Here is a 17,982-nt window from a genome sequence, read left to right on the forward strand (position 1 = left end):
ATAAAAAAAAGTTTATTTTTGATTTTGAATTTTAGCGGCAGGAGGCAGAAATTCTATTTAAATCAAGCAAATGGAATTACAAAAGGTATAACGACCACCTTGGCTCCGGAGCAGAGTTCTAATTCTGCACTTACTCCATCTTGGCTGGTTTGATGTGTTTCTACCATCATTTATTTTTTTTTTTTTTTGGTTTAACTCTTGGCTTTCTCTGACATTTCCCAGTTTGGAAGGGAAAGTGAGAAAGAGGAAGCCAGAAGCGGAGCTGAAAACGTTTTGTGTATTGCTGGCAGAGGATACAGCTGCTGCCCTCAGCTAGTTTTCTGTGTGTGTGTGTGTGTGTGTGTGTGATTATTATTATTATTTTCATCCACATTTTGTGCTGTTAAAGCAAGATTTTTATGTTTTGTAGGCAGCATTGGGGGTGGGGGTCATTGTGGCAAGGCCAACATGAGATTGCTCAATCTTTCCTTCTTGGGAAAACAGAGACGTGAGAAACCGGCTGAGGACAAAACATGAGATTTTTTTTTTTTTTTTGCAAAAACAGAGTGGAACAGATCAAGGATTTTAGCCCCTTGCTGGGCTAAACGGTTGAGGGAGGGGGATGTGTTCAAGCATGGGTATTAATTCAGTTGTGAGGGGTATGACTAACAGAAAGGAAACATCCTTTTCTTGTAGGGATTATTCAAGAAGAAGAAGAAGAAGAAAAATACGGCATAATTATGTACATCTGGCCAAACTGCGAGGCTTTGTTTGATTACAGGGGTATTAAAAAACACAAGTCAATAAAAAAACAAAAGAAAGTTGTAGTAGCAAACAGGAAACTTCATCTGGGGCTGCCAGACAGCCATCTGTGCAGCTTTGAGGAGTCTTTACACAGAAGCCTAAATTGCAGCAATTAAAACTCAAATTAATGCAGGGTTGTACGGGTGCAAGGCTTTCATTGGTAAGCCAAGGGATCAAATAATATCTCTTTGGCATGTAGGACGATGCTGTACAGAGATGTGTTTCAACCTTGGCATTTTGAAGATTGTGGACTTCAACTCCCAGAATTCCCCGTCGCCAGCCAGACTGCTGGGGATTTCTGGGAGTTGAAGCCCACGCATATTAAAGTTGCTAAGGTTGAGAGAGACACTGTTAAAACAGAAAGTTAGACTGATTCGATTCCAAATGTCGCTCAGGGTATTGTAAATTAACATGCTTTTAAACAGCAACAGCTCACTTTTAAACCAATTCTGTTCTAGTCGATCTGGTGATTGGAACTGACCTAATCAGTATGAGCATTCGAATTAAATCAAATAAAATAAAACAACAGACTCTGATGAAAACATGAGAGATATTCTTACATTCCCTAAGGAGACCCATACAAAGTCCAAATCCAGGGACCACCTGCCCTTATGGGTATTTCCAATATGTTTAGGACAAAAAGAGAGGGAGGGAGGGAGGGAAGGAAGGAAAGAGAGAGAGAGAGAGAGAGTGCAAAACAATCAGGAATAACGTAAGAGCAATTTTTTCGACTACCACATTTTATTCATTTTGCAGGCCTGTGCCATTTTAGTTAAATTAATTATTAGCCTTTAATAAAATGATTTAATGCAATTTGTGAAGGAGCTACCAAAATCTTCTACCTTTTAAAAACAGGTTAGTTGCAGGAATTTTTTTTTTTGCAAACGATTAGTCTTGGCTGGGATTCAGTCACACCGTCCCATACCTTCTTGCTCACATAAAGCTGATTAAATGATAGAATTTGCAGCCACGAATGGACTTGGGACCAGTGATGGGAATCAAAAAAAAAAAAAAAAGTCCACTCTTCTGTACTTTTATGCCTGCTTCCACCCCAAACAATTATAGTACATTTATTGCTAAACCATCAGATTAACCTTCCTTATGGGTTTTAACTAAGATGCAACCATGATTTTAATGCATTGCAAGCAGTTGGAAATGCATACTACATATTTATTAGACTATTAGATTAATAAGATCAGTTTCCCCTACCGTATATCATGTGGCCCAAAGTTCCACAGACTAATATTAACTTTTTTTTTTCTTTTTAAAAATCCTTTGCACCTTGCCTTTTCTTGGAAGCCTGATCTATATTTGTTGCATTTGTTAAATGATGTCCAGGAACAAAACCATTTAAGCCACAATCACCACTCCCCAGCTGGAAAAAAAGGTGCCCGGGCAGCACTCGAACCCAAACCCCCATGCAGGACAAGTGAGGTTACCTTATAGACTTCCCCATAGGTCCCTCCGCCAACACGCTGCAAAAGTTCAAAGTCCTCTTGAGGGTTTCGGGTGGAAATCTCCAGTTGAGCTGCTCTTTCTTGAACATCCATTGTTCAGGGTTTCCCCGCTTGTGCAGGCAGAGTATATAAACTCTGCACGCGTGTAGGCGTCGTTCTCTGTGCTGTGGTCAGGATACGGGTGAAGTTCTCAGTAGAGTTCTGCTTCCTGATTTGCAGTGTGATTAATGTGGGCGAGCAGATTTCTGGGGTTGAAGGATGAAGGGCCTTCTCGGCTCATCCAGAAATGGTCAAGACCCTTCCTGGGAGCTTGGATGTAGTGGATGGGGATCTTTCCAGCGGGCAGGTTTTATTTTTTATTTTATTTACTTATTTCATTTGTTGGTCAAGAAGGTATGAAAAAAACAAGTATAAGTATGAACATAACATACTGTGATGACCCAAAGGGGTGTGGCATAAAAGCAACAAATTCACAAAAATGGGCAAAGTCCCTTTAATTCCTCCAACTTGGCCCCCAATGTCCAGTTATCATCTACTGGAAAATTTTTTTTCCCAAGAACAGTTTTTAAAGGGAAGAAATTCAGTTCGAACCCAAAGTACATACTTTAAAGCCTCCAGTTTAAGTATCTTTATCAAATTTCAAAAAACAAATGTTAAGATTCAAGCTAACATAAAGGAGGGAAAAGGGAGGAGAATAAGACAAGTTAAAAAGTGACAAAAGAAATCTGTTCCAAATGCAAGACACAAGCAGAGGGGAGGAGTTTCAGTTTCAGTTTCACAGCAGCATTCAGCTTTAGTACAGAACAGTTGAGCTAAGCCACGCCCAGGCTCCTTGCTGTCTCCTTGCTCACACAGCAAATACTGTTTCAGTTTCCAAACAGCCCTCAACTCTCACATGCTGACAGGATGCTAGCCAGATGAATACCAATGGATGCTGGCAGGCAGAGACAGAATCCCCCCCCCCCCATTTTTTTTCCTCCCCCAAAACTAATCCTGGCCACATAGTTTTGTAGCGAAGCACAGGTGAAGAGCTAGTATTGAATAAATCAACAAATACCCAAACAGATATTTACTGTAACAAGCATGACCCCTCCATCCTTTTCCTCCAAAGCCACATGGGAAATGCAACTTGGGGTCTTGGAGCTTAAGTGATATGGGATCAAAGGAAGGTCCCATTTATTTTATTTTTTTGGGGGGGGGAGATGATGTTCAAAACCTCCCATCAGTTGCACCTGCCACCTGGGCTGCACCTTTCACAGGTAACACACGTAATATTTTATAAGATTTCTCCATTGCCTCCAGAGGGTGGATTCTGGTCTCTGCTGACTGATTATCTCCTAGGCTGGGACAGTGGGCATCTCATGGGGGCAAAATCTCTAGGCCAGCAGCCTGCAGGAATCTAAGACCTGTGCTAGACCAGGGATGTCCAACCTTGGCAACTTTAAGGTGTGTGGACTTCAACTCCCAGAATTCCCCAGCCGGCATGTGCTGGCTGGGGAATTCTGGGAGTTGAAATCCACACACCTTAAAGTTGCCAAGGTTGGACATCCCTGTGTTAAACCATGCTGAAGGCCCACCCCATCTCTGGTGCAGCCCTTGGAAGGTGGGGAGGACATAGCAGAGTCTGGTAGGGTTAAGTTGCAGAAATGCTGGAATGGGGGGGGGCTCCCAGCCTGCTTTCCTCCCCCGCCCCTGTTGGCCCTGCCAGGGGGCATTGAGGTAGCCGATCAGAGAAGAAACTTTTATGATTCTCGCACAGAGCTAGGATGTATTTGGAGAGTTGTTTTTCAAAAGGGGCGCTGAAGAAAGTAAAACAAGTTCCTAGTCCTCATTGTCAAAAAAAAAGAAAAAGCACATGCTTTCTACAAGGAGGCGGGGAAGTGGGCGGGGCTACTTATAAGGCGGGGCTCAGAGAAGGCGGCTCTGTGCCAGTGGTTTTCATCCTCAGCCGCTTTTAAGACGTGTGGACTTCAACTTTAACTTTCATGCCCATTTCTTTACAACAGTATACATTTAAAATTGTAAAAATGGAAATAAATCCCACAATGCACAATGCAGCGGATTCGCTGGACCCAAGGGAAGGAGTCTATTCTGTCCCAGCAAGGCCGGCTGAGGAATGCTGGGAGTTGAAGTCCCAACCCGTCTTAAAGTGGCTGAAGTTTGAGAAACGCTTCGATTTTCACTGCGCACGCGTACTCCGTGTGCTCCGTAGGCAAAACCTAGAGCGGGAAAGGAAGTTGGCGCCTTCAGCCGGAAGTTCCCTTCGCTTTGCTTCTTCCGCTTCCTTTTTCCGGCTTCCTCTTCGTCTCCAGCCTCCGCAGACATGGCGGCCTTCGAGCAGATGCGGGCGAGCGTCGGGAAGCTGCTGAAGGGCATCGACAGGTATTTCTCCCCTTCCCCCCACCAAAGCGGTCCCCGGAGCTTTGAAACCTTCAGCTAGGAACCTCAGGAAGCTTTGTGGGAGGATGGCACTCTGCTCATGCTCAGGAACCCCACGTCTCCGCCGGACTGGCAGCATTTCTGCGTCTCCTGCATCTCCTTTTAGCTTGAAAAATGGGATTTAGGGAGGAGAAACCGGGATGGGGCGGAAGGAATTAGTCAGCTTCCCACTTTTTATAGTCATTATTGGATTTTTAAATCAAACGATTTAATCAGCGTCCCAGTTTTTATAATCATTAGGAATTATCTATTTCCCAGTTTTTATAACCATCATTAGATTTTTAAATCAAACGGATTTAGTCAAATCAAATCAAATATTTATTTTTCAATGCACGCAACATGTGTATAATGAAATTGAAATGAGCCTCCCTTGGTGCAGCCACCCCCCCCCATAAAAACACCACAAAATATAACTCAATAAACGAAAGAAATAGAATTCCTAAACCCAAACAAGTTTTTATAACTATTAGGAATTCGTCTGCTTCTCAATTTTTATAGTTATTCGATTTTGCAATCAAAATGGAGGGTTCTGCCTTTCTCCACCACTTGCTTTCAGGCGGTTGGAAAGGGGACCACCTAGAGATCCCTGGAGAGGTTGAAGCGGGGGTGAACTGATCCTCCACTTGATCAAACAGACCCTGGGCTTCCTTTCTTGCATTTTGCCTTGGGACACATCCAACTTTCTCAGTCTTAAATCCATTTTAAAAAGTGTCCATGAAAAAAGACCCAAAACAAGATGGATTGACTTGTATTGTGGGACCAATTGGCAAAGGCCGTATTGGTTAGGAAACATGCAGTAGAGGAGGCCTCCTTCATCCTGCAGTGGCCGCTAGACAGTGGCTAGAAGGATGAAATCAATTTCAGTGTTAATATTTCAAATAAGTGATGCCTGGAAGTCTTAAGAAACCGCTTGTCACTGGTCACCTCTACCTGCATCCATTGGTCCTTAGGACGTCCTTCCTGACAGCTGCTCCATCTTTTCCTGAATTTCAGATACAACCCAGAAAATCTTGTCACCCTGCAGCACTATGTGGAGACCCAGGCCAAAGAGAATGCCTATGACTTGGAGGCCAACTTGGCTGTGCTCAAACTGTGAGTTGCTGATCATTTGCCGCTTTTACACCCTTTCACAAAGCATCGAAGGCAAGACCTGGAGATCCAGAAGTGGGATGGAGCCCATTCTGCTGACTCAGTTGGTGGTTGTTGGCAAGAGGGTGAAAGGAGTTGTTGCTTTTTTTCATTGTTGCTGTTTTAGTCTTTTATCTCTGTAAATGGCCTGGAGTCAATGAGAGTTTGAGCAGCCATCTAAAATTTCTTAAATAGATTCTAAGGTAGGGGTGCCAAACTTGAGGCCTGCGGGCGAAATCTGGCCTGCAGAGTGCTTAGATCTGGCCCATGGGGGTCACCTTGGAAACCGCAAAGGACCAGCCTGCGGCCAGCGAAAACGGAGCTCATGGGAGGGCGGCACGCAGCCCCGAGCTCCATTTTGGCTGGCAGAGTCCTATCAAAACAAACTCCAAAATGAAACAAAAGGAGAAATGTTTTCCCTTTTACATTTGAGCATGCAGGAAGGGACGGGAAAGGAGAAAGGGAAAGAGAAAAGACAAAGAAAAAGAAGGAAAGAGGGGAAGGAAGAAGAACGGTGAATGAAGAGGGAAGGAAAAAAGAAGAAAAGAAAGGAAGATTATAATAGCAATAGCACTTAGACATATATAATGTTTTACACTGCTTTACAGCCCTCTCTAAGCGGTTTACAGAATCAGCCAAAATGAGGACAATTTGGGGTCCTCATTTTACCCACCTCGGAAGGATGGGTCAACCTTGAGCCTGGTGGGATTTGATCTGCCAAATTGCAGTAGGAGTAGCTTGCAGTACTGCACTCTAACCACTGTGCCACCGAGGCTCCATAATGAGAGGGAGGGTCTGAGGGAGGTCCTGCCTTAGCACTTGGCCACTACAAGTGCCCCCGACTGTCGATCTGGCCACGCCTATCCCCACCCACATCCCCGGAGGTCAAGGTGACCCTGTTGCAGCCCTCCATGAAATCGAGTTTGACACCCCTGTTCTGGAAGGAGAAATCCTGAAATGCTGTGCTTTCATGTTGGGCTTCCTGCACAAACTTGTCAGGTTGTGATCTCGCCATCCTTTTCTCCTCTAGGTATCAGTTTAATCCTAACTTATTCCAGGTCTCGGTGACTGCCCAGATTCTCCTCAAAGCACTGACCAACCTGCCTCACACGGACTTCACGCTCTGCAAGTGCATGATTGACCAGGCTCGCGTATCCTCTTTGTACTCTAGGATAACTTCCCCCCAAATCCCATTTTAGGACTTGAAGCCTCCCACCAGGCACAGCTCACCAGGAAAAAGTCTAGACTTGGGCACTTTAAGACTGGTGGACTTCAACTCCCAGAATTCCCCAGTCATCAATACGTAGACCAGAGGTCCCTAAACTTGGCCACTTTAAGACTTGTGGAGTTCAACCCCAGAATTCCTCCTCCAGTCACGTTAGCTGAGGAATTCTGGGAGTTGAAGTCCACAAGTCTTAAACTTGCCAAGTTGGAAGACTCGTGCCCTAAATCGTACAGAAATCCCAATTCTGTTAAGAACCTGCTAGACCAGGGGTCCCTAAACTTGGCCACTTTAAGACCGGTGGACTTCAACTCCCAGAATTCCTCCTCCAGTCACGTTAGCTGAGGAATTCTGGGAGTTGAAGTCCACCAGTCTTAAAGGGGCCAAGTTTGGAGACCTCTGGTCTAGATGGAGAATTCAGCGGAGAACGATGGCTTAGACCAGGAGTGGGCAACTATGGTCCCTTTGTAACTTGTGGACTTCCACTCCCAGAATTCCTGAGCCAGCCACCAAATATGCCATCAGGCTTACTTAGATAGGTGGAGGTACGATCAGATGTACATAAGCCTCTGTTTTAGCTGGGCAGCATTCTTCTTCTTGTGCCCTGTCTGTCACCGGACATTGGTGACCATGTTGGCAATCCTATTTTTATCAACAGCCACACAAAAAAGGGCTGCTGAGTTTTGTCCGAACCAGTTCCTTAGAATTTGAAGCCATGATGTTCTCCTCCTGCCTGGACCTCATTCGCCTTCAATCTTCCCTTGGAGGAGGATTAAGTGAAGGATGCCGTGTTTTTCTGAACGTTGCATCCCAATGTCCGAAATATTCTAACTTTCTCTTTTTTTTATGGTTTTGATGATTTCCCTTGGCTTTCCCAGGCAGCTTATCACCTCATTTCTGATTTTTATCAACCCGACTTATACATAACAGCTGCCTGTAAAACCACATTTCAAACGCTTCCAAGTCTCTTCAGGTGGCTTTTGGTCAGAGACCAAGCATGGGAATATTTAATAGCTTGTCCGGTCCATAAGATCCTTGGGGGAGAGGGGTGGGGAGGAATTTTCCATGCATTTCTCCAGCTCCCTATGTAGCATTCCTTAACTCTGCTGCTGCCAGCAAGAGGAGAGCCCGATCCGTCAGATCTTATACCTGGGGGAATTGTTGGAGAACTGTCATTTTCAGGCTTTCTGGGTAAGTTAATTTTTTTTTTTTATTGATGAATAGATTCACACAGACATGACTGATAAGCCTGCAGAAATCAAATTCGTTTGTGTTTGCGAAATAAATAGTTTTAATACAGGTAGTCCTTGACTTGCAACCGTTCATATAGCCACTGTTACAAAATTACAGCAGCCCTGAAAAAAAAAGATTGCAAACTCGGATGCAGCTCACTTAACGACCATCTAGCTTAGGAATGGAAATTCGGCTCCCAATTGCTGTCAATACAGGTGTGCTCTCATACCTGTATTGCAGTCCGAGGAACATCTGCAGAACGACACATTTGTTCCATTGGTTTTTGGGAAGAGACACTCGTTTAACACAGGGGTCTCCAACCTTGGCCACTTTAAGCCTAGAGGACTTCAACTCCCAGAATTCCCCAGCCAACAAAGCTGCAAATCTGGCTGGGGAATTCTGGGAGTTGAAGTCCTCCAGGCTTAAAGTTACCAAGGTTGGAGGCCTCTGGTTTAATATGTGTCAGGTTGTTTGGTCGATTGCAAATGTTTTAAATTAATTTTCATGCTGCTTTTGTTTAATCTCCTGAAAAACAGTAAGTTTAGATGCTTGTAGAAAAGTAGACCGATATCTGTCATTGGCTGTGGTGCTGGCCTTGACCAAGGCTATCCTCTCTCATTTCTGATTTTTTTTTTTTTTAATAATAGCAAGCTCTGGATAAGAATATGAAACTCCTGGATGGGATCATCGGATTTGAAGATTCAGTTAGGAAATGTAAGTCAAAAGTATTGCAATTTGCTTGGGGGGGGGGTCTCAAGTATTGCTCCATTGTGGGAGGGGTGGTTTCCCCCCCTCCCTGCTTGATATGTCTTTTAATATTTGGGAGATTCTTGCAGGGGGTATGTGTCAAAAAAAATAAAGTCAAGAGAGCAGCCAGAACTGCACAATTTGAAGTCATTTTAAAAATAATTTTATTGTATTTTATAACATATACAGATTTCATTTTTAGTTAAACAGTGTGTTGTCTGGGTACAAATATTTTTAGGAAATAATGAAAATGTGTACAACAATATTTGTTACACTGGTTTTAGTTCTATAGTAATAACAATAATAATAGTTGCTTATCCATTTTAACAAACCTCCCTTATATCATTAGTCCTTTTCTTTCATTTACACATTTCTAACTTCTGTTTTTATTAGCTAATAGCTAACTATTGATAAAATAAGTCTGATGTCAAAAAGTATTCAGTTTCTTCCTTTTCCTTAATTGTGTTATTTTCCTTTTTCAGTCATTTGTCACGTAGTTGGAATCACATACCAGCACATTGACCGATGGCTTCTGGCCAAAATGTTGGGCGATCTAACAGGTGAGTGAGTGGCTGTACAGGCAGTTATATAATTTCCTTCCCTTTGTTATGTGGGTTCATGACAATGTTTTGTTGTCCCTTGGAGCCTGCTGATATTTAGAATGGGGGGATATGGGAGGAAATACGGAAAACCGTGTTTTAATCTACATGTTAATTTGTAACATGTATGTCTCTGTCGATATTGATCTCTAATCTCTATATCTGTCTATAATCTAATCTATCAATCATCTATACGATCTATCTATATCTATCTATCTACCTCTAATCTCTATCTCTATCTAATCTCTATCAATCATCTATATCTACCTATCTACCTCTATCTCTAATTTCTCTCTCTACCTCTAATCTATATCAATCATCTACCTATCTACCTCTATCTATCTCTAATCTCTTTCTCTCTAATCTATATCAATCATCTATATTTACCATCTACATCTCTCTCACATCTCTCTTTCTCTAATCTATATCATCTATAGATATATACCTCTGTCTACTCCATCTACCTCTGTCTGTCTGTCTGTCTGTCTATCGATCCATCCATCCATTCATTCATTCTATCTATCAATCAAATTGCCGCCTGTCTCATGGTTCAAGGTGACAGGATCAGCACATGTTCGAATGGGAAGCAAATTAATTTTACGTTTCTCTTTAGTTTTCTACGTGGTGAAACTACTCCTGGGTCCTTAGCTGCACAATTCATTTTGTTCTTCCCATTCCAAATTCTCCATTGCTTTCACAGTTTTGCTGTTCTCCATATATTTCGCCTCAACAATCGTTTTCATAAACTTGAAGGAAGAAAGAGAATTTCTGACAAAACACCGAATTCTCTCTTTGGCTCAATCCTCCCAGCCTGTAACTCTTCTTCTTTTCTGCAGATAATCAGCTGAAGTCTTGGATGATCAAATACGGCTGGGTAGAAACAGAACCCGGGACAATATTCATTTTAAACCAGGAAGAGAACATCAAGCCTAAAAACATTGTGGAGAAAATAGACTTTGACAGTGAGTATCTTTTTTTTTTTCTCCTGCTCATTTCCCTCCTTTTTTATTTTTATTTTTTTTCTATACTAAAGAGGAGATGGCTTATAAATTTTGCTGTTTGGAGCTGAGTGTTGCAGTAGGTCAACCGCATGCGCCATCACTTTTTCCTACGTGTGATGCTTGCCGCCTTAGTTCAGCTCTCAGGAGTTGCTGAGAAGAGCATCTCTGGTGTGTGTCGGTGTGTGTCGTGTCCATTTGGAACTCGGAAGCCCAGTGTAACTATTTTCCAATTTTGGGAAGCTGTGCTTATTCCCTCTCTTGACTTGATGAGGTTCCCCATGTAGGCAGATCCTAACAACCATCATGAGGTTATGAGTTGAAGTTTGTCCGTCGCAATGCTTTCCTCCCCACCCCCTCCAGGTAGAATAGCAGCCTCTATTTAGCCACAACTTTAAAATATCACCCTGTAAGGACCCAAAGGGGCAGGGCACAAAAGCACAGATAATCAATAAGAGTCCCTTTATTAGCTCCAACTTTGCCCCCAGTGTCCAGGAGAAAAAAAACTTCCAGGAACAGCCTTTGACTATAACGAATCAAGTCTAAAACATGGTCAACACAAACTGTAATGATAAGTCCACGCAAGCCAAAATGAGGTAATTGGTTTGGCAGGGCAGGAGCAAGAATTCCAGATGTGCAGGCATGGCAAAACTCACAGGGTTGAGAAGAATTCCAGGAACACAGATAAGCAGCGGCAACACAGGATAAAGTCACGTTTGCTCCCAATAACTGCCGTACTCAGCATTCAGTCCTTTTAAACTCTCATTCCCGGGTGTGTCTAATGAAGGGAATCAGGGCCCTTTTCTTCCCTGTAAACCATGCAACCCACGTTGCTCCCTTCTCCGTTCCTCCCTGCGTGCCCTAGGATGAAGAGGGGGTGAGCCTAGGTCTTCCTCTGAATTCCCTCTCCCTTGCTCTCTCCCCTGCTCTGCCCAGCCGTGCTTTGCCCTTCCCCAGTTTCCTCCACAGCCAATGGAGCCACACTCCCACTCCCTATCAGCTGTTCGTCTTCCTCCTCAGATTCAGATTCCGACAGGGGCATGACCTACCCATTCCTTCGCTTCTTGCAACAGGTGATTCAGGAACCTAAGGAAAGGTTTGGAAGTTCCTGGATCTGCACTCTCCCTCAACTCTGTGTATCAGGAACTTTTCCTCTGGTTTGTGGATCGTTGCAGTGCTGCTGTGCAGTGGGAAGGAGGCAATTGAGATCAATTTTGTCCAGCGGTTTGTTTGAGGGGTGCTTTTGTGGCTGCATACCTGTGTTGTTTCGTCTCCTAAAATGCGTATCCACATCCCTTCAGGCAAATCAGAGGTGTTAAGGGTAGGCCTACTCTAGGAAGGTAAAAACAAAGGTGATCTCAAGCGGCTCTGAATTGCAAGATGGGGACCGGGCGAAATTGGTGCTCTGGTATATTACAGGTAGTCCTCAATTTACGATCGGCCGCTTAACAAATGTTTGAAATTATGTCGAACTTTTAGAAAGCTACTTGTGGCTGTTGCCACCCTCTCTCCCTGCAGTTGTGTGATCACTTTTTGAGGGCTTGGCAACCAGTTTGCATTTATGACTGGTGTCCTGCGACCACATGCCCATGATTTTTGGCACCTTTCATGATTATTATTATTATTCCGTTTATTTGTCGGCCCTCTTGCGGTTCGGAGCAACTCCGCACCAGACGGCCGTTACCTATGCTAGATGCTCTTCACAACGGCGTGGTTTGCTTAATGACCATGTGATTCACTTAAGAACAGAAGGGTTAGGGTTCAAAAAAATCTACAATTACGCTGAAGTGGGATAAACTTTAAAATTAAAAGAAAAGGAAGACTCAAAGTACTACACGGTTTGGGGAAACTGATACAAATGGATAAATGATAGAGATCGAGCAGATAAATAAGGAAGAGTTTAAAGAGGATAATGCTTGAAAAATAACCAGGAATATGAAATATGTACTGGAGTAATAATGGGTATATAACCACCATCAAATTGATTTGTAATGTTCATAGTGTTTTTCGTTTTAACGAGTTGTATTATATTTTGTATCTATTCTTTTTTAATGTTTAATAAAGGTATTTATTTAAAAAAATAGAACAGAAGGGACTCATAACCTACGTCAAAACAGTTATAAAATAAATTGAATCCTGTCACGTGCCTCAATTTATGACTGCAAGTGAGTTTGAGGGCTCCCTGCAAGACTCCTTTCTCCATTCGATGCAGTTATGCTAATTCAGGTGGATGGGAGTTGTAATCCTCTACAATTTTGCCAGCTTGTGAGCGTTCACCTGGATCAAGCAAAGACCTGAAACTCATATTCTGAATTTCTCTCTTTTCACCACCCGGTTTCCCTTCTGCTTTCTTTCAGGTGTTTCCAGTATCATGGCTTCTTCCCAGTGACCCCTTATCCGCCATACTAATTTCAGCCCCATTTTTTAAAGGTGTTTATTTAAAACCAATAAACAGCTGTTTGATTTGCCAGTGGTACACATAGCTGTTACTTTAAGAGTCTGGCTTCCTGGATTCTATCAGGCACGGGCCATTTGATTTGCTGTATGTTTTTTTAAAAATAATTCACAGCTCTGGTGTTTTGTATTTTTTTGATAGGCATTTTATATGTTGTTTCTGTGAACGTAATGCACTGTGCTGAATTTTGCTGTCCCCCACAAAATAAAATAACAAAGTAAGAAATGGGCAATTCTCAAATTAAATTAAAAGTAGTATGAAGCTACCCAAGACAGGAGCCTGAGCCACACAACACACCTGCAGGATTTCATCCGTGGCCCTGGACACTGCCCTCTATGGATAAGAGCCACCCCTTGAAATCCACGTCAAAGCTTAAAGGTGCGTTAACTAATAAAACCAGGGTAACAAGTTAAAATACAATGGGACAATCAGATTGTGACCCAGGTTGTGCTGTTCTTCTAATGGCCACTAGATGGGGGTGTGGAGCCAAAAGAAGAAATAAGATTTGGCTGCTTTTCCCTGCTAGCTTGTCCAAGAGAAGCGGTTCTCCAGCTATATAAGGCGGAAGAAACTGAAATGGTTTATGGTTTCTTGCTTGGGCAGGGGGTTGGACTAGAAGACCTCCAAGGTCCCTTCCAGCTCTATCCTGATTGATTGGTTGTGGGTGCAGCTATTCACCTGCAGATTTGAACTTGCCAGTGCAGGAACTTCCAACGGGCATGACTCACAAGGTGTGGTTGGAACTGGCTCCGCCCTTGAGACCGGGAGAGATTCCAAGACAAAGAGATACCTGGGGCCACCAGGGGGGCAGGTTGCTCCACGAAGCTGTCCGACCCTGATCCAGGTGGGACAGGGTCTTGACTTCCCTTTCTCAAGACCTCGACTTAACGTCCACCCGTCGAGATGGGAATTGTGCACGGTCACAACTTAGGACCAGAACTTTCTCGCTAAACAAGGCAGTCTTGAAGTGAGTCCTGCCCTGTTTTACAACCTTTTCTGCTGCAGTCATTAAGTGAATCCAGCTTCCCCCCCCCCCATTGACTTTACTTGATTGGAGGTGCCCCCCCCTCCCCAAGGAAGGTTGACCTGGGGAGGCTGCAACCCTTGTCAACGCAAGCTGGTTGCCGAGCACACCTGGGTTGTGATTGCAGAGAGGTGGTCATAATAGCGAGGACCGGTCGCAAGTCGCTTTTTTTTTCTCCCCAGCACCGTTGTAACTCTGCGTGGTTGTAAGTCGAGGACGGCCTGGCTTCCAAGGCTTTGGCCCTCTCGCTTTGGGTTCCCCCACTGCAGATTATTCTGCCACCAACAGTGACCTGCGTTGACGGGTCTCTTTAGTTTACTTTATTCTCATTGCACCTCGTACAATGAAATTAAATACCATCTTCAGTGTACAAAAATTATGACTATGAAAATAAACACAAACACGCATCCTTTCACACCCCACACATTGAATTGAAAACCCCTGATATTACATTAATATTGCATTGTACAGTAGAATTCAATAGAGTTACTGCCCTGGGATAGAAGCTGTTTTTCAGCCTATTTGTCCTTGTTTTTATTATTGTCCTGTACCGTCTGCCAGATGGTAATAGTTCCAAAAAAAAAGGGTTCCTAGGATGAGATGGATCTTTAAGGATGTTTTGAACTTTCTTAAGGCAGCGGGAGCTCTAAAGCTCTTCCAAAGAGGGGAGAGGACAACGCAGGATCCTCTGGGCAATGACCTTCACCCTCTGGAGTGCTGTCCTATCTGCCCCTGTGCAAGTGGCAAACCCTACACAGGTGTGTAGTAAGTTAAGTTACTCTCTATGGTGCAGCGGTAGAAGGTCACCAGCAGTTTTTCATCCGTCTGTTGTTTCCTGAGAAGCCTCAGGTAGTCTAATCTCTGCTGGACCCCTTTGACCAGGGCTGCAATGTGGGCCCCCCAGATCAGGTCCTTTTTTAGGGTAACACCCAGAAACTTAAAACTGGCCACTTGCTCCCCTCGGTCTCCATTGAGAAGCCAGGGCTGGAGGTCTGATCTGCTCCTTCTATAGTCCACTATCAGCTCCTTGGTCTTCTTGGTGTTGAGGACCAAGTTATGGTCTCCACACCACGAAAGCAACCGTTGGTCCACCTCATCTCACTAGACAGACTCATTCCAACCTCCCCGGAGATGAGTCCCACCACTGTTGTATCCTCTGCAATGCTTGGAAGGAGCAATCTGCTTAAATATCTACGGAGGGAAGGTTTCCCTCCTCCCTGCTTTTTATGCCTTTCACTATTTGGGAGATTCTTGCAGGAGGTGTGTGTAAAAAACAAAAAAGCTGTGTGCAAAAATGGTGCAACCACCACTGCACAAGTGAAGTCCTGTCTATGGAAGATTCTCTGTCATGTAGGTCATGGTTGTCCCAAAGAGGCAACTGGACTTTCTGGTCACTAGTCTTCTGAAGTTCTTCTAACCAGGACTCTGCAACTATTAAAAAAGAAACGGTAATAAATCAATTTTTTTTCAGTGGTGGTGTAACTTCGGTCATTAAATGAATAAACGGTTCTAAGTTGAGGGCTACCTCTATTGCTTGGGATCGTCAAATTCTTCCATTTTTTCCCCCTCCCTAAACCAACCCTGTGAGGCAATGATGTTAAAAGGATCCTGAATGGTCCCAAACAGGCTGAATTTTCATGCCATTCCTAATTTGATACCTTCGGCAGGAAATATCTCTTATCCAGAGGTCTCCAAACTTGGCAACCTTAAGACTTGTAGCCTCAACTCCCAGAATTCCCCAGCCAGCATGGTGGACTTCAACTCCCAGAATTCCTCAGCCAGCATGGTGGACTTCAACTCCCAGAATTCTCCAGCCAGCATGGTGGACTTCAACTCCCAGAATTCCCCAGCCAGCATGGTGGACTGAGGAATTCTGGGAGTAGAAGTCCACAAGTCTTAAAAGTTGCTAAGTTTGGAGACCCCCGCTTTTATTCTTGGACTCTCTGAGGTGTTTATTCTGGTTTTCTTCCTGCAACGACCACCATAGATAGTTCTGGGAAGGGCAACGGGAGGAGTGAATGGTTTACCAGTCTTCTAAAGTTCTTCTAACCAGAAAATCCACAGTTGCCTCTTGAAAAAGGCACTTTTGGGACAATCCTCTTTAAAAAAAAAAGAGACCGGAGCACAAACGAACCTTTGAGAAACGGCTAAAGGAGGCCTATTGTGATGGCTGGGCTTTTATCTCCCATCGCTCTCCGCTCTTTCCCAGCTCATTTTGCACCGATCTCGGCTGGCAGGAAAGAGACCTTGGTTTTTCTCCTTCCTCCGATTGGTTCTGCAGTCGCTCTGGTATGCCCACCTGGGAACAAACCTGAATGAAGCATCTCTCGGGCTGGCCCGGGGAACCGGGCACCGGGCCCAGAAGCTCGGAGACAAGGAAGAAAGGCCCCGCTTGTTCCTTGTAAACCGATTCTCTACCTGCACAAACATCAGAAAGGAACGAGGAGGCCTCCCTCCCCATTTCCTGAGGTTTGCTAGGAATTGCCAAAAGTTGGTTTCATAAACCCCCAACTGCAGTGTTACTTCTCCTTCTGCGGGCCTCGACTTACGGGCACAACTGAGCCCCAAAATTTCTGTTTGCTAAGCAAGACAAGTTGCTCAGTGAGTTTCGCCCCGTATTAATGACTTTCCTTGCCACCGTTAAGTGAATCACTCGTCTTTCAAGGGCCCCATAATCCCTTGTGTCCAGATGGAGTCAGGGCTACGGAATGGAGCTGAGGGTTTTACTGACCCGATGCCTTTCCTGTCACCAGTGCAGAGTTTATATTCAGCAGACATATTCTCAGTGTGCCGAGAGAGAGAGAGAGAGAAATATCGGCCTCTACCAAGGATCGAACTCACAGCCTCCTGATTTGTGCAAAAGGGGATTGCCCGTATTTGTATTGCTTGGGATCTTCAAATTCTTCCATTTTTTTCCCTCCCTAAACCAGCCCTGGGAGGCAATGATGTGATCCTGAATGGCCACTAACCGGCGGAGTTTTCATGCCATTCCTAATCTGAAATTTTCAGCAGGAAGTCTCTCTTATCCTTGGATTATTGGAGCTGTTTATTCAGATTTTTTCCCTGCAGTGACCGCCAATAGATAGTTCTGGGAAGGGCGATGGAGGAAACGAATGAAGTCATAGTCCATTTCTGAAGGCGATATAGGTTGATCTCTGATGTTGGATTTCTTTTTTATTTATTTCTGGTCAGGCTGCCAAGGGTGGGGGGGCAGTAGGTTCTCTTTAAGAATTCTTTACTCATTACTAAAAGTTTGCCAGTTGGCCCTGTAGTAAGTAACTGCTTGGAAGGGTCAAGCTCGGGGCAAGATCTAAAAATAAAAGACATCATAAAATGAGTGTTGGTGAAAAATAGTAAAACCATCAGAGATTAAAATAGCATTTAACCGAATTTTCTGTCCTCAGTCTTCAACGCATTTAGCTTATTTTTGTCTGCTTCGCATTGCCAGAAAGGTTAAGATGTGAAAAATATCGAAGGATGTTTTGTCTGTTAGAGGACTATATTTTCAGAACGTTATTTGCTTACTGACCTGTAGGGCTTACATAGCCACCTATTGCGTAGAGGTCGTCCTTGTTTAGCGACCACAATTGGGACCATAAGCTTAGTCGTTAAGTGAAGCAATAATGAGATGAACCCGTAACTGTGCTTACGAACGAAATTAAAATTTCCCTTTGCTTTACAGACCTGCAGAGGTCATCATAAACGCGAGGATAGGTTGCCAAGTTGCTTTTTCAGCCCGGTCGGGACTGCAAGCGGTCGCTAAACAAGGACTTCCTGCTGTAATAATTCTAGGCAGCTTACAACAATCCATAAAAGGGAGCTAAAAGCAACGCTTATCCTTCTGCCCGATGGCGACACCCAACAATCTACTAGCTCTACTTTCATCCCAATGCTTGG

General features: G+C 44.0%; 2 protein-coding genes and 1 long non-coding RNA gene across 4 annotated transcripts in view; 1 reads left to right on the forward strand and 2 right to left on the reverse strand.

The window, feature by feature from the left end:
• The window catches only part of MAP4K1 (mitogen-activated protein kinase kinase kinase kinase 1), a 39,029-nt gene extending 36,621 nt beyond the window's left edge, over positions 1 to 2,408 (reverse strand). The window contains exon 1 of the mRNA XM_087971218.1: positions 2,223 to 2,408. Coding sequence (XP_087827344.1) covers positions 2,223 to 2,333 — 111 coding nt within the window. The 5' untranslated portion in view covers positions 2,334 to 2,408. The remainder of the gene's footprint in view (positions 1 to 2,222) is intronic.
• The window catches only part of LOC148129980 (uncharacterized), a 264,545-nt gene that overhangs the window by 175,444 nt on the left and 71,119 nt on the right, over positions 1 to 17,982 (reverse strand). The gene's annotated exons all lie outside the window — the stretch shown is intronic.
• Positions 4,454 to 13,076, forward strand: EIF3K (eukaryotic translation initiation factor 3 subunit K). 2 transcript variants are annotated; one of them, XM_026690206.2, is made up of 8 exons: positions 4,454 to 4,622; positions 5,673 to 5,771; positions 6,838 to 6,958; positions 8,146 to 8,220; positions 8,910 to 8,976; positions 9,492 to 9,569; positions 10,445 to 10,570; positions 12,964 to 13,076. In XM_026690206.2, exons 1-8 carry the CDS (start codon positions 4,564 to 4,566, stop codon positions 12,993 to 12,995), a joined length of 657 nt encoding a protein of 218 aa, XP_026545991.1. In that variant the 5' UTR covers positions 4,454 to 4,563; the 3' UTR covers positions 12,996 to 13,076. The 2 variants fall into 2 exon arrangements, with proteins under 2 accessions (XP_026545991.1, XP_026545992.1); XM_026690207.2 differs by lacking the exon at positions 4,454 to 4,622 and having other exon boundaries at positions 6,866 to 6,958.

Source organism: Notechis scutatus, chromosome 8 (genome assembly GCF_049901735.1).
Source record: "Notechis scutatus isolate UNSWTSFEM ecotype Mainland chromosome 8, rNotScu1.2, whole genome shotgun sequence".
Lineage (NCBI taxonomy): Eukaryota > Metazoa > Chordata > Lepidosauria > Squamata > Elapidae > Notechis > Notechis scutatus.